The sequence below is a fragment of the Myxine glutinosa genome, chromosome 2, assembly GCF_964187855.1.
Source record: "Myxine glutinosa chromosome 2, kmMyxGlut1.1, whole genome shotgun sequence".
In the NCBI taxonomy this organism is placed as follows: domain Eukaryota; kingdom Metazoa; phylum Chordata; class Myxini; order Myxiniformes; family Myxinidae; genus Myxine; species Myxine glutinosa.
The window spans coordinates 117,940,312-117,954,203 of NC_136262.1; the positions used below are offsets into that span (position 1 = coordinate 117,940,312).

The 13,892-nt window shown below is 47.3% G+C and overlaps 1 protein-coding gene across 2 annotated transcripts in view; it reads right to left on the reverse strand.

Annotated features, from left to right (window-relative positions):
* ZMYND12 (zinc finger MYND-type containing 12) overlaps positions 1-13,892 on the reverse strand; it is a 55,911-nt gene that overhangs the window by 1,857 nt on the left and 40,162 nt on the right. For both annotated transcript variants that reach the window (XM_068107337.2, XM_068107336.2), the window contains exon 6: positions 2,961-3,201. In XM_068107337.2, coding sequence (XP_067963438.2) covers positions 2,961-3,201 — 241 coding nt within the window. The remainder of the gene's footprint in view (positions 1-2,960; positions 3,202-13,892) is intronic.

The following is a 13,892-nucleotide window of genomic DNA, read 5'->3' on the forward strand; positions in this document are numbered from 1 at the left end:
ATGGAGTTCACTCCGACACCCTTCCTGCACACAGCACAGGGCCACTTCCCAGTTCTTTCCACCTCACCACATGCTTTACCACTTGCCATCACCTTCGTCTTTCCGATATTCACCTACAGACCTTTTGTCTCCATACATTCCTTCCACGTGTTCATCTTTTCCTTCAGTCCATCCATACTTTCCGCAATCAACACCAGATCATCTGCATACAACAACTCCCACGGTAAACCCTCCTTTACGTTCTGAGCCAGCACCTCCATCACAGCTACAAATAGTAGTGGACTTAGTACCGACCCCTGATGCACTCCCACCTTCACCTCAAACTCACCTGTTCCCGTCCTTCGTCCTTACAGCTGTGCGCGCTCTTTTGTACATTGCCATCATTACTCTGATCAACCATTCCTCCACTCCTAACTTCCTCAATGCCCATGTCAATACTTTGCGTGGAACCCGATCGAATGCTTTCTCCAGATCAACAAACCCAAGAAACAACTTCTTCCTCTTCTCCATGTACTTCTCCTGCAACTGCCTCACAATGAAAAGCGCGTCTGTCGTTCCTCTTCCTGGCATAAATCCAAACTGCATTTCGTCGATCTTCACTTTCTTCCTTATCCTCCTCTCCAACACCCTTTCCAATACCTTCATTCCATGCTCCAATAACTTTATCGCTCGGTACGAGCCACACTCCAGAGGGTCACCTTTCCCCTTGTATAGAGGGACGAGGGTACTCAGTTCCCAATCCACTGGAATGCGGCCTTCTTTCACCAACAGATTACAGATCTGTCATTCTCTTCACACCCCAACTTCCTGCTGCCTTCAACATATCTCCCACAACTCCCGTCGGCCCTCCCGCTTTTCTACCCTTCATTGCTTTTATCGCTTCCTCAACTTCCTTCTCAGTTATCTTCTCTGCCGGTCCTAAAACTGGGTTACTCTCTATGTTGCCATCCCATTCATTCTCTGTATTCAACAGCATTTCCATATATCTTTTCCATCTTCCTTTAATTCCATCTGGGTCGACAACGATTTGTCCCACTTCATCCTTCAAGCAGCTCACCCCCATCACATCACACCTCTCTTTCGCTATCTGCTTTGCAATCCTGAATACTGCTTTCTGACCCTCTTCCGAATCCAAGCGTTCTCCGAACATTTTCCTACATGCCTCCTGCGCCTTTGCTACCTCTTTCTTTGCAGCCTTCCTGGTTGCCCTATAACTTTCATGCTCTGCTGTTTCTGCTCCCGTACCCTTCGCCTTCTGCCACTCCTTGAACCTCTTCCTCTTCTCGTCAATCCTCTTTCCAACTTCATCATCCCACCACCATGTTTCCGAGTGCCTCGGTGGTCCTTTTGTCCATCCACATACCTCACCAACGGCTCCCAACAGACTAGCTTTCATTGACATCCAACCACTTTCAAGCTCAACCACATCATCCTCGACCCTACTCAGCCTCTCTTTTAATGCCTCCCTTACTGTCACCTCTTTCAACCTCCACACCTTCATTCTCGGTTGGTACTTCACCCGCCGAGCTCTCCTCGCACCTTTCACCCTTACTTCGCAGACAACCAAGTGGTGCTGTGAAACAGCCTCCTCCCCCGGGATCACCTTTGTGTCTCGGAGGTGCCCCCTATCTCGCCTACGCACCATCAGGTAGTCAACGGTTGTCGTCGACCCACCTGACGTGTATGTAACAAGCTTATTATCCTCTTTCTGGAACTGAGTATTACAAATCAGCTCCATCAGCAAACTCCAAAATCCTTTCACCTTCTCCATTTCTCACACCATATCCGTAACCCCCATGAACTCCGTCAAAACCATCCATACTCCTTCCCACATGTCCATTTAGGTCTCCTCCTACCACAACAACTTCCTCATCTTTCACGTTTTCCATCAGCTTCTCTATCGCACACCAGAACTTGTCCTTCTCTTCATCGCTTCGACCAACCTGCGGAGCATATCCCGAGATGACGTTCACCAAGAGCTTTCCAATCATCATTTTCACCATCATCAACCTATCACTCACTCTAGTCACACTCACCACACTGTCTACAAACTCCTCAGAAAACAGGACACCAACACCATTCACGCCCTCCGGGCACCCTTGCCACACAAACTTGTATTTCTGTCCCTGCCTACCCTTCACCATTCTCACACCACTTCCCTTCCATCTCGTCTCTTGCACACAACATATGTCCACTCTTCTTCTGACCAATACTTCCACCACTTCTCCTGATCTCCCTGTCATTGCCCCTACATTCCATGTCCCAAACCTCAGAAACCGATCTCCACTTGGGGGTGTACCCTGCCCACATGTAGTTGTAATTGTCATGGTTCTCTTTTTGAGGCAATGTTTTTTTTTATGGCCGGATGCCCTTCCTGACGCCAACCCTCTTAGTCGCCTCTTACGACACGCAGGGATACGGTGTACCTATTCTTATCCAGGGTACACACTGGGAGTGGTGCATCACCATCCCACCAGGGTATTCGTGGTGCATCGCCACCCCACCAGGGTATTCGTGGTGCATCGCCACCCCACCAGGGTATTCGTGGTGCATCGCCACCCCACCTCCCTCCTCTGCACTTCTTCCCCCATTCCTCCTCGTTACCCCACACTTCAGAAAGACCTTATGATGGTAAAATGTGGACGAAGCTGCAAGGTGATTGGGTTGCACACTTAACTGGAATGACACTCTGTACAGTACATACATCCGCCAGGTGAACAGTTTACATTTTGTATCCCACTGATAGGTCAGATCGGATTCGGACCTGAACCAAAATCGAATCATTTGTTCTCGTCACCTAACCAGCTCATCCACCAAGTTTTGTCATAACTCGTCCACAAGTTTTTTGAAATATCTTGCTCAAAGACAGACAGACAGGGGTGAAAACATAACGTCCGTCCACCTTGGGTAGCGGAGGTAATGAACGACATTTATGGTGGTTAACCATGAAGGTAACTTACCCAAGTCGTCATACAAATCGATGTCTGTGAGGTCATTGATCTCGGTCCCTTGGGAGTCTGATCGCTCAAACGTTTCCATTGGATGTGAGACCGAATTAAATGAAATGGCACCTTCCTGGCCCTCTATTGTCGGTCTCTGCTCCTCGACTCCTCGCCGCAAGTCTCCAGAGGTACCCTGGTTCAAATCTCCAGACTCTTGTGCTTTCATCCGCTGCAGATAATCGAGCCAGACATCTACAACCTGGACAAACAGCACGATCATTAGTAAATGTAGCGTTCCACCGAAGCAGAGCATCGCTTTGCCTCCATGGTCGGAGTACAAAGCTGAACTGGCGGGCCGGACAAAACTGACGGACGCACCAGGCGGGCTGGACCGACGGGGCGGACAGACCGAACGGACTGGTGGACAGACTGAACCGATGGACCGACGGGGCGGACGGACCAGACGGACGGGTGGACGGACTGAACGGATGGACCGACCAGGTGGACGGGCCGAACAAGTGGATGGACTGACGGGGTGGATGAACCGAATGGATGGGTGGACAGACCAATGGGGAGGAAGGAATAATGGGGTGGACGGACCAACGGGGCGGACGGACCAGACGGGGTGAGTGGACCAAATGGAAGGGTGGACGGAAGGACATTACTCGACGCTTTTATACAGAAACTCACTCGAAATAATGTCCATCGTCATTTCGGTCTTCTCTTTGTTACATTCTAGATTTCATTTATCCATTCATTCGCTTATGTAAATGAGTCCAAGTGGGTGCAACACAGTGAGATCAGGAAGCTGAACCATCATGTCAGAGATCATGGGTTCAAATGACATTAGAGTGGAGCAAAACTAATTTGAAAAACTTTAAATTGATACATCCGATGATGATGGATTGATGGGATTATTTTAAACCTCAGATCCTTGATATATCATGATAGATTGATGGGATTATTTTAAACCTCAGATCCTTGATATATCATGATAGATTGATGGGATTCTTTTAAACCTCAGATCCTTGATATATCATGATAGATTGATGGGATTCTTTTAAACCTCAGATCCTTGATATATCATGATAGATTGATGGGATTCTTTTAAACCTCAGATCCTTGATATATCATGATAGATTGATGGGATTCTTTTAAACCTCAGATCCTTGATATATCATGATAGATTGATGGGATTCTTTTAAACCTCAGATCCTTGATATATCATGATAGATTGATGGGATTCTTTTAAACCTCAGATCCTTGATATATCATGATAGATTGATGGGATTATTTTAAACCTCAGATCCTTGATATATCATGATAGATTGATGGGATTCTTTTAAACCTCAGATCCTTGATATATCATGATAGATTGATGGGATTCTTTTAAACCTCAGATCCTTGATATATCATGATAGATTGATGGGATTCTTTTAAATCTCAGATCTTTGATACATCATGATAGATTGATGGGATTATTTTAAACCTCAGATCCTTGATATATCATGATAGATTGATGGGATTATTTTAAACCTCAGATCCTTGATACATCATGATAGATTGATGGGATTATTTTAAACCTCAGATCCTTGATATATCATGATAGATTGATGGGATTATTTTAAACCTCAGATCCTTGATATTGTTACAGACACGACTTTGATGTTAAGGTGGGCCGAGCGGAATGGCCGTCGTGTCCGCACAAATTACCCGATTGTACTCGAACGTCGACGAAGCCGCGCTACGCTGGCTCAATAGGAAAGAGAAGACACCCGGCTGGGTTATAATGACACAATACGACACCAGGGGTTCAGTTCTCAAGACCTCCGGAGGAGGTTATATTAAGGCGGAAGGTTAGATTACAACTACAAGAGGTACATCATAGGAAGACAGGCACTTAGACACAACCTTATATTATTCCCGACAGACCACAGAGAAACAGGACAAAAACTGACTCACACGGGGATTGATGGCAAGGAAAGCGGGTATTCGATGGCCAGCACAAGGTGCACCTTGTGCTCAGGGACAGGATGGCGCGGCCCAAAAGATGCAGGAGGTCTCTCAGCGCTCGAGGTGGCGTCTTGTCGTCTCAAGCTGGGGGCGCATCTGACGTCACGTCCGGCAAGCGGCTGCGTATATCCGGGGGGAGTGACACGCCCTCGGCTCGTTAGCTCCGCCCAGATGGAATCGGTCCGCCCTTCTTATTGGGTGCGGGGGGGGTTTACCAGGCTCCGCCCTTGACGAGGAGCTGACAGCCAGCCCCTTCGTGGTAACCCCGTGGGGCGCATGGATAATGGCGGCTAACCGAGCCGGAGGGAGGACGCACACTCCCCGCGCGCGCCGTTGTTGTAGTTGTTGTTGTAGCTGTAGTTGTTGTTGTTGTTGTTGTAGCTGTAGTTGTTGTTGTTGTTGCTGTAGTTGTTGTTGTTGTTGTTGTAGCTGTAGTTGTTGTTGTTGTTGTTGTTTGGGGAAGAAGATGGGAGGAGGTATGGGAAGGTCCTAAACTCACTACTGGTGCCATATAATCACATTCTGGTGCAACGAAGAGTCATAATTAATGGAAACGAGGCCTTAACTGACATAGATTAAGAATAACTAGGAAGATGTCCGAAAGTTGTCTACGTGTGGTGCGGTGGACCTGGGCACGACATTTAATGGGGGAATAAGGGGAAGGTCGGCTCTACTGATTGTTATTTACATGCAATGGGACTAGGGAATGGGGGACTGGGGAAAGTTGGGGAGTATTGGAGAAAATAGGGGAATATTTACAAGCGGATATGGAGGCCAAATTCCATATTCGCAACATTGCACCCTTCTCTACCCTCGGGGCGTCCCGACCCGATAAATTTTTACCTACTTTAGTGTGGCACGCAATGTAGTTCCCTCTACTATTAACTCTACCCTGAGTGCGACAGTTTTACAGATATTCACAAATGAGTAAATATGTCCCCCTGCGACGTTGCACCCTTCTCCTCACAGAAACACACCCACAGGATAACCGAATCCGGAAAGAATTCTCAAACTAAACATACAGCCGGTAGGGAGCATTATTTACAAGACTATGCTGCTATTTACACTACGATCCAGGACCTGTTTTTGGAGGAACACATGCAGATGTTATGCATAGAGAGAGCGCGCTTGCCAGCATCGATACACCAACCCACGAGTGCTCTGTGGCCGACGGCCTTTAATAACGTGCAGAGCACCCTTCCCGAGCATCAAAAGCACCACCCCACCACCAATCGGTGCAGTCACCATTGTTCATTGGAATAAAAATAAATTCGACAACCCCTAACCCTGCAGGTGTCTCTTGCTCTTCTTGTGGTGCACTTGGTGTTAATTAACAGTGGTTCACCTTTATGGCATAGGTGCCACGTTGACCCATAGGTCCTTCCACGGGTGGTGCTTGGCCGCAAAAGAGCTGCGGTCCATTGTGGGCGGCCACAAACATTGCGGTCCATATGGTGTATCGATCCAGGCAGCCAACAGCGAAAGTGCAGGCCCACAACTGCGTAGCCAGCACCTCTCTCTCCTCTCTCTCTCTACCCCAAAGCCAGATCCTCGGAGGTGGGAGACAAAAGAAGAAACAAGTGAGTAAGGTGGTAAGGGCGCAAAAGTGCACGCAATATAAGGTAATGCACACTGGGGGCACATGGGAACCAGGTGAGACAGGTACGTTCCTATCGTACGCCCCCCCCCCCCCCCACCAGGTAACCTACATGGCCCCTCCCTTACCCCTTACTGTATCCACAAAACACAACACTACCCATAAACATCTACTTTACAAATCAACAAACATCCCTACTGTCTTCCCCGTTCCTCCCATAAACCAAATTCGTCTTCTCTCCCTCCTAACCAATCAAATTTGCCATTTTCAACTCTCATCAAAATTTGCCATCTCCAACTCAACATCATAATTTGCCATTACCAATTCATCATCAGTCCCTCCTAGGGAGGGAGAGATGGAATCACCCCAATGTCTCATCCACGTCGTGATGCGTCTCACAAATCCACACAGCGATTCATCTCCTGCAACAAAACAAAGAAAACACAGGTGTGGAGTCATCATCATCACCACAGGTAAGTGGCTGCGTATGGTGCGACAGGTTCATCAATCCTAACTATCTCCTAAATGACTTTAACAACTTTACACTACCCGGGGTCTCTCTCCGGCCAAACCATTGGCCCTCTTACACTATGGGTTCTAAAAACCAATTCCCATTGGCCAAACTGTGGTGCTCTTCAATTTGGGGTCTCACTCCCCCGATTCATCTCCCGGTGCCCTCGCACAATTTCTGGGCTGCGGCGTGTACCTCTCCCAGTGGGTCTACCCACCTGCACACCTCCACCACTGCAGTTGCCTCCGAGCCTACCTGCTCCTTACCCTAACCTAACTACCTGGGGAAGGCCCTCTGGCGCTCTCCCCACTCGGTGCCCTCTCTGGCACTGGGCTGCCCGATCCACCCCCGGGATCCTCAGGCACCCACTCACAACTACCGGCTCCCAGAGCCCACCTGCGGCCTCACCTGGCCGACATCCTCACAGTGGTGGAGTGCCCAACCAACTACACACACTAACAGGCTACACGCCCAGCCATTTCCACAACACTAATGCACCCATCCACAATACCATTCTGCAACCGCACCACAAATGCCAATATCCAACCACAATTTACCTATACCCTCTACCTAACACTTACACTACCCGCCCCGGGTGCTCGTGAAAGGGGTCCACTCTTCCCCCATCCACACCTTCGCACCATGCACACCACTCCGTACCACTCACTCCAACTCTCTCCACACACCTGTACCTGCACACCTGTGCTCTCACACCTGGTGCCACCTGCACCCTTCTCTCCCCAAGCGCATTCGCGCTGATCCACACACTCACTACTCATACACTGCTCCACACACCTGTCCAGTTGCACACCTGTGCAATCACACTTGTTCAATCCTCACACACACAGCATCATCTCAGCTAACTACTCCCTTCTGAAACTTGCGCTTCCCAGTCGTCCCTTTAACTATTGCGCTCCCTCGTCATTATAATCCACACTAATCTACCTGCGTCCCCACTACAGGTATCAGTCACTAACTAACCTTAACGTTACCTAAGGTCATCTTCGCTAGATCCCTACAATATAACCTAACCCACCCGGGCTAGTTTTCACTGCCATACACCCCACCCCATAAGCTATTGCTCCTTTGCCCCCCACATGGGAAGGATGGTGGATTTGCCATCCCACCACATCGGGGGTCTCTCACTATCAATTTTGCACGTCAAATTTCAACAAATTAAAAATTTGCCAATCACTGCCCATCATCTGCCAATCACTACTGCCAATCCCTTGCCAATCATCAAATTTTGTTTTTCTCTAATTTTGGGTCCAAAACACTAACCTCATCACCCAGTCGACTCACTAATACCTCTCGGTGCGCCACTCCCTGTCCAAAGCCCGGCTTCGTGAAGCCAAGCAATGGATGCTGGTTGTTTTGTGCCAGCGGCTGGATGCATCCCGCATTCGGTGCAGGGAAGGAGGTTTACCCGGGCCGAGATCCCACGCACCATCTCGGCACGGAGCCATCCCATGGCTCGATCTCGGCCTGCCGGAATGCCTCACCAAAAAGTGGTCGCCATGACGACCCTTTCTATCGGGCTGCCCGCTCCGCCTAGTGGAGCACGGACGCGGCCGTTCAAAGCGAGGCCCAGCACGCACCGAGGGCCCGACTCGGCTATAAGTCGTTCTAAACTCTACCCCGTCTAACGTCGATGCTTCACCTGCATGCTTACATCCCGCAGCCCGTTCCTTGCTCACACATCCAGCCGTTTCCATGCCCCTCGTACCGTTCCTTACACACCCAGGTACACCCATTCCACTCACCGCCTTGGTCACACACCTGACCACCGAACACTTTGGCACACATTCGTTGCTCGCACACCTCACCAATACACCTCTTCGCGCCCCCTCCTCGGTCACCTCCTCTGTGACAATCACAGGTGTGCCCTCATTCGCACACCCAACCACGTGCCTCACCACCAACTCCAGCGTGCATTCCCACTCACGCTCTACCATTCCAGGTGTGCATCCTTCCATCCCAGGTGTACATCCTCGCTCACCTGTCACAACTAACTCACGCTCCATGTCACTCTCACTACTTTCACCTCCACTCGTGACAACGCACTCACCCTTACTCTTGACAGCACACTCTTTCCTCATGCACCTGTCCGTCACACACCTTTCTCGCGCACACTCTTGCGCACACTCTCCCGTCACACCCTCTGCAACACTCACCACACCGCGCTTCCACGTGCTCCCTCGCACACGCGCTACGACCGACTCACTCTCGCCAGCACACTCACTCCTTGGCACACACTTTTTCCTCACACACCCCAGAGTCGGACTTTCTTGCACACCTCCATTTTCGCACACCAGACCTGTCGCACACTTCACCCACGGCCTCTCACGAACACCCGGGTCCATCTCGACCCCCAAGCTCCTTAAATCCCCTGGCGCATCATACGCACGACCATATTGGTCACCACTTACACCGGGTCCTCTTCCTCTTCGCTTCTCCTCCATCACCTGCGAATCCCTCATCCGGTTAATGAGCACATCATCACGATCCAAACACAGACTTTGGACCAATTCTTTTATCTCCTCTTTTATCTCTTTCTTATCCCCTCTCCGTCGCTTCTTAATTTCGCTCATCCCTTCTTCCACTTCTTCTAATTTGTGCTTCACCTCTTTTATTCCCCGGTACGTCTCCTCAAGCTCATCCTCTAAGGCTACCTTGACCGTTTCCAGGTGCGTCCTCACCTGCCGGTCCTTCGTCTCCATTACCTCTATCACCTCGTCCAACCTCGTTGTCAGTCCCTCACGTACCATCTGACATTCCCTCTTTGTCGCTATCAAGTCGTTTTTTATGTCGTTTTGTGTCGCTTTCAACCCTCCTAATACCGCAGTGTTCCTTTGAACCTGCTCCACTAACTCCGTCTGTCCCACCGTCAGCTGCTCCACCTCCTGCGTCAGGTCCTCTATGCCCCCTTGTAACTTTACAGTCCCCTTTCTCACCTCCTTCTCCATGTGCTCCTCACAGTGCCTCACCTCCTCGCGCACTCCTCCGACCTCCTCACTCACTCCTCTTCTGATCTCCTCTCCCATCACTTGCATCTCCTGCCCAGATGCCACCCTCATCTGCTCCATTTCCTCCCTGTGAGCATCCAGTTTGGTTTCTACCCCCATTCTGACCCCCTCTATCTGCTGCTCCATTTGTTTAACTTCCCTTTCCGCTTGGTCCCTCATGTCCCTCAATTTGCCTTCCATACTGTTTTCTAACCCCTCTAACCCATTTTTCACTCCCTCTATCTGATTCTCCTGGGCAGCCATTCTATTTTCTACCCCCTCTAACCCCTTTTGCATCCCTTCCATTTGATTCTCTTGAGCGGCCATTCTGTTTTCTACCCCCATTAACCCATTTCTCACCTCTTTTATCCCATTGTCTAACCCCTCAAAATTATTGTCTAACTTCTCACCGGTACCCCTCGCTTCGTCCCTCATTACCCCCATTTGGTTCCCCATTACCCCCATTTGGTTCCCCATTACCCCCAATTGCTCACTCTGAGCATCCATCCGGTTCCCCATTTGTTCCCTATCAGCCCTCATTCCCATCATTATTCTGCTTTCCATTTCTTCATTATTCTTGTCCATAAGGGCCTTCATTTGCATAAAAAACAAATTCCAATCCACCGGGGGCGCTGCCACGGTCGCTGGCGCGGTGATCAGCGAGGCGCCATTTTGCGCGCCCGCTTCTTCGTGCGTGACGGCGCTATTTTGCGCGTCTGCTACCCCCGCTGTTTCGCTCTCCTCATGTCCCTCAATTTGGTCCTGGACCGACCCTGCTTCACTCTCCCCTACCGGACCCCAGCCGTCTTGATCCGCCATAGCGCGACTTGCAAAATTCGAGTTTCGTAAAACAAAACAAATTTCGGCCGCTCCAAATTTTGACCAAATTTTTTTTTTTTCCTCTATTCGTTTTTTTTTTTTTTCCAAAATTTGGTCGGGCCTCGAATCTCACTCCCGACACCAATTGTTACAGACACGACTTTGATGTTAAGGTGGGCCGAGCGGAATGGCCGTCGTGTCCGCACAAATTACCCGATTGTACTCGAACGTCGACGAAGCCGCGCTACGCTGGCTCAATAGGAAAGAGAAGACACCCGGCTGGGTTATAATGACACAATACGACACCAGGGGTTCAGTTCTCAAGACCTCCGGAGGAGGTTATATTAAGGCGGAAGGTTAGATTACAACTACAAGAGGTACATCATAGGAAGACAGGCACTTAGACACAACCTTATATTATTCCCGACAGACCACAGAGAAACAGGACAAAAACTGACTCACACGGGGATTGATGGCAAGGAAAGCGGGTATTCGATGGCCAGCACAAGGTGCACCTTGTGCTCAGGGACAGGATGGCGCGGCCCAAAAGATGCAGGAGGTCTCTCAGCGCTCGAGGTGGCGTCTTGTCGTCTCAAGCTGGGGGCGCATCTGACGTCACGTCCGGCAAGCGGCTGCGTATATCCGGCGGGGAGTGACACGCCCTCGGCTCGTTAGCTCCGCCCAGATGGAATCGGTCCGCCCTTCTTATTGGGTGCGGGGGGGGTTTACCAGGCTCCGCCCTTGACGAGGAGCTGACAGCCAGCCCCTTCGTGGTAACCCCGTGGGGCGCATGGATAATGGCGGCTAACCGAGCCGGAGGGAGGACGCACACTCCCCGCGCGCGCCGTTGTTGTAGTTGTTGTTGTAGCTGTAGTTGTTGTTGTTGTTGTTGTAGCTGTAGTTGTTGTTGTTGTTGCTGTAGTTGTTGTTGTTGTTGTTGTAGCTGTAGTTGTTGTTGTTGTTGTTGTTTGGGGAAGAAGATGGGAGGAGGTATGGGAAGGTCCTAAACTCACTACTGGTGCCATATAATCACATTCTGGTGCAACGAAGAGTCATAATTAATGGAAACGAGGCCTTAACTGACATAGATTAAGAATAACTAGGAAGATGTCCGAAAGTTGTCTACGTGTGGTGCGGTGGACCTGGGCACGACATTTAATGGGGGAATAAGGGGAAGGTCGGCTCTACTGATTGTTATTTACATGCAATGGGACTAGGGAATGGGGGACTGGGGAAAGTTGGGGAGTATTGGAGAAAATAGGGGAATATTTACAAGCGGATATGGAGGCCAAATTCCATATTCGCAACAATATAATAGATTGATGGGATTATTTTAAAACTCAGATCCTTGATATAATAGATTGATGGGATTATTTTAAACCTCAGATCCTTGATATATCATGATAGATTGATGGGATTCTTTTAAACCTCAGATCCTTGATATATCATGATAGATTGATGGGATTATTTTAAACCTCAGATCCTTGATATATCATGATAGATTGATGGGATTATTTTAAACCTCAGATCCTTGATATAATAGATTGATGGGATTATTTTAATACTCAGATCCTTGATATAATAGATTGATGGGATTCTTTTAAACCTCAGATCCTCGATATATCATAATAGATTGATGGGATTATTTTAAACCTCAGATCCTTGATATATCATGATAGATTGATGGGATTCTTTTAAACCTCAGATCCTCGATATATCATAATAGATTGATGGGATTATTTTAAACCTCAGATCCTCGATATATCATAATAGATTGATGGGATTATTTTAAACCTCAGATCCTTGATATATCATGATAGATTGATGGGATTCTTTTTCACTTTGGATCCTTGATATATCATGATAGATTGATGGGATTCTTTTAAACCTCAGATCCTTGATATAATAGTTTGATGGGATTATTTTAAACCTCAGATCCTTGATATAATAGATTGATGGGATTATTTTAAACCTCAGATCCTTGATATAATCGATTAATGGGATTATTTTAAACCTCAGATCTTTGATATAATCGATTAATGGGATTATTTTAAACCTCAGATCCTTGATATAATAGATTGATGGGATTCTTTTAAACCTCAGATCCTTGATATAATAGATTAATGGGATTATTTTAAACCTCAGATCCTTGATATAATAGATTAATGGGATTATTTTAAACCTCAGATCCTTGATATAATCGATTAATGGGATTATTTTAAACCTCAGATCCTTGATATAATAGATTAATGGGATTATTTTAAACCTCAGATCCTTGATATAATAGATTGATGGGATTATTTTAAACCTCAGATCTTTGATATAATAGATTAATGGGATTATTTTAAACCTCAGATCCTTGATATAATAGATTGATGGGATTATTTTAAACCTCAGATCCTTGATATAATAGATTGATGGGATTCTTTTAAACCTCAGATCCTTGATATAATAGATTAATGGGATTATTTTAAACCTCAGATCCTTGATATAATAGATTAATGGGATTATTTTAAACCTCAGATCCTTGATATAATCGATTAATGGGATTATTTTAAACCTCAGATCCTTGATATAATAGATTAATGGGATTATTTTAAACCTCAGATCCTTGATATAATAGATTGATGGGATTATTTTAAACCTCAGATCCTTGATATAATAGATTAATGGGATTATTTTAAACCTCAGATCCTTGATATAATAGATTGATGGGATTCTTTTAAACCTCAGATCCTTGATATAATAGATTGATGGGATTCTTTTAAACCTCAGATCCTTGATATAATAGATTAATGGGATTATTTTAAACCTCAGATCCTTGATATAATAGATTAATGGGATTATTTTAAACCTCAGATCCTTGATATAATCGATTAATGGGATTATTTTAAACCTCAGATCCTTGATATAATAGATTAATGGGATTATTTTAAACCTCAGATCCTTGATATAATAGATTGATGGGATTATTTTAAACCTCAGATCCTTGATATATCATGATA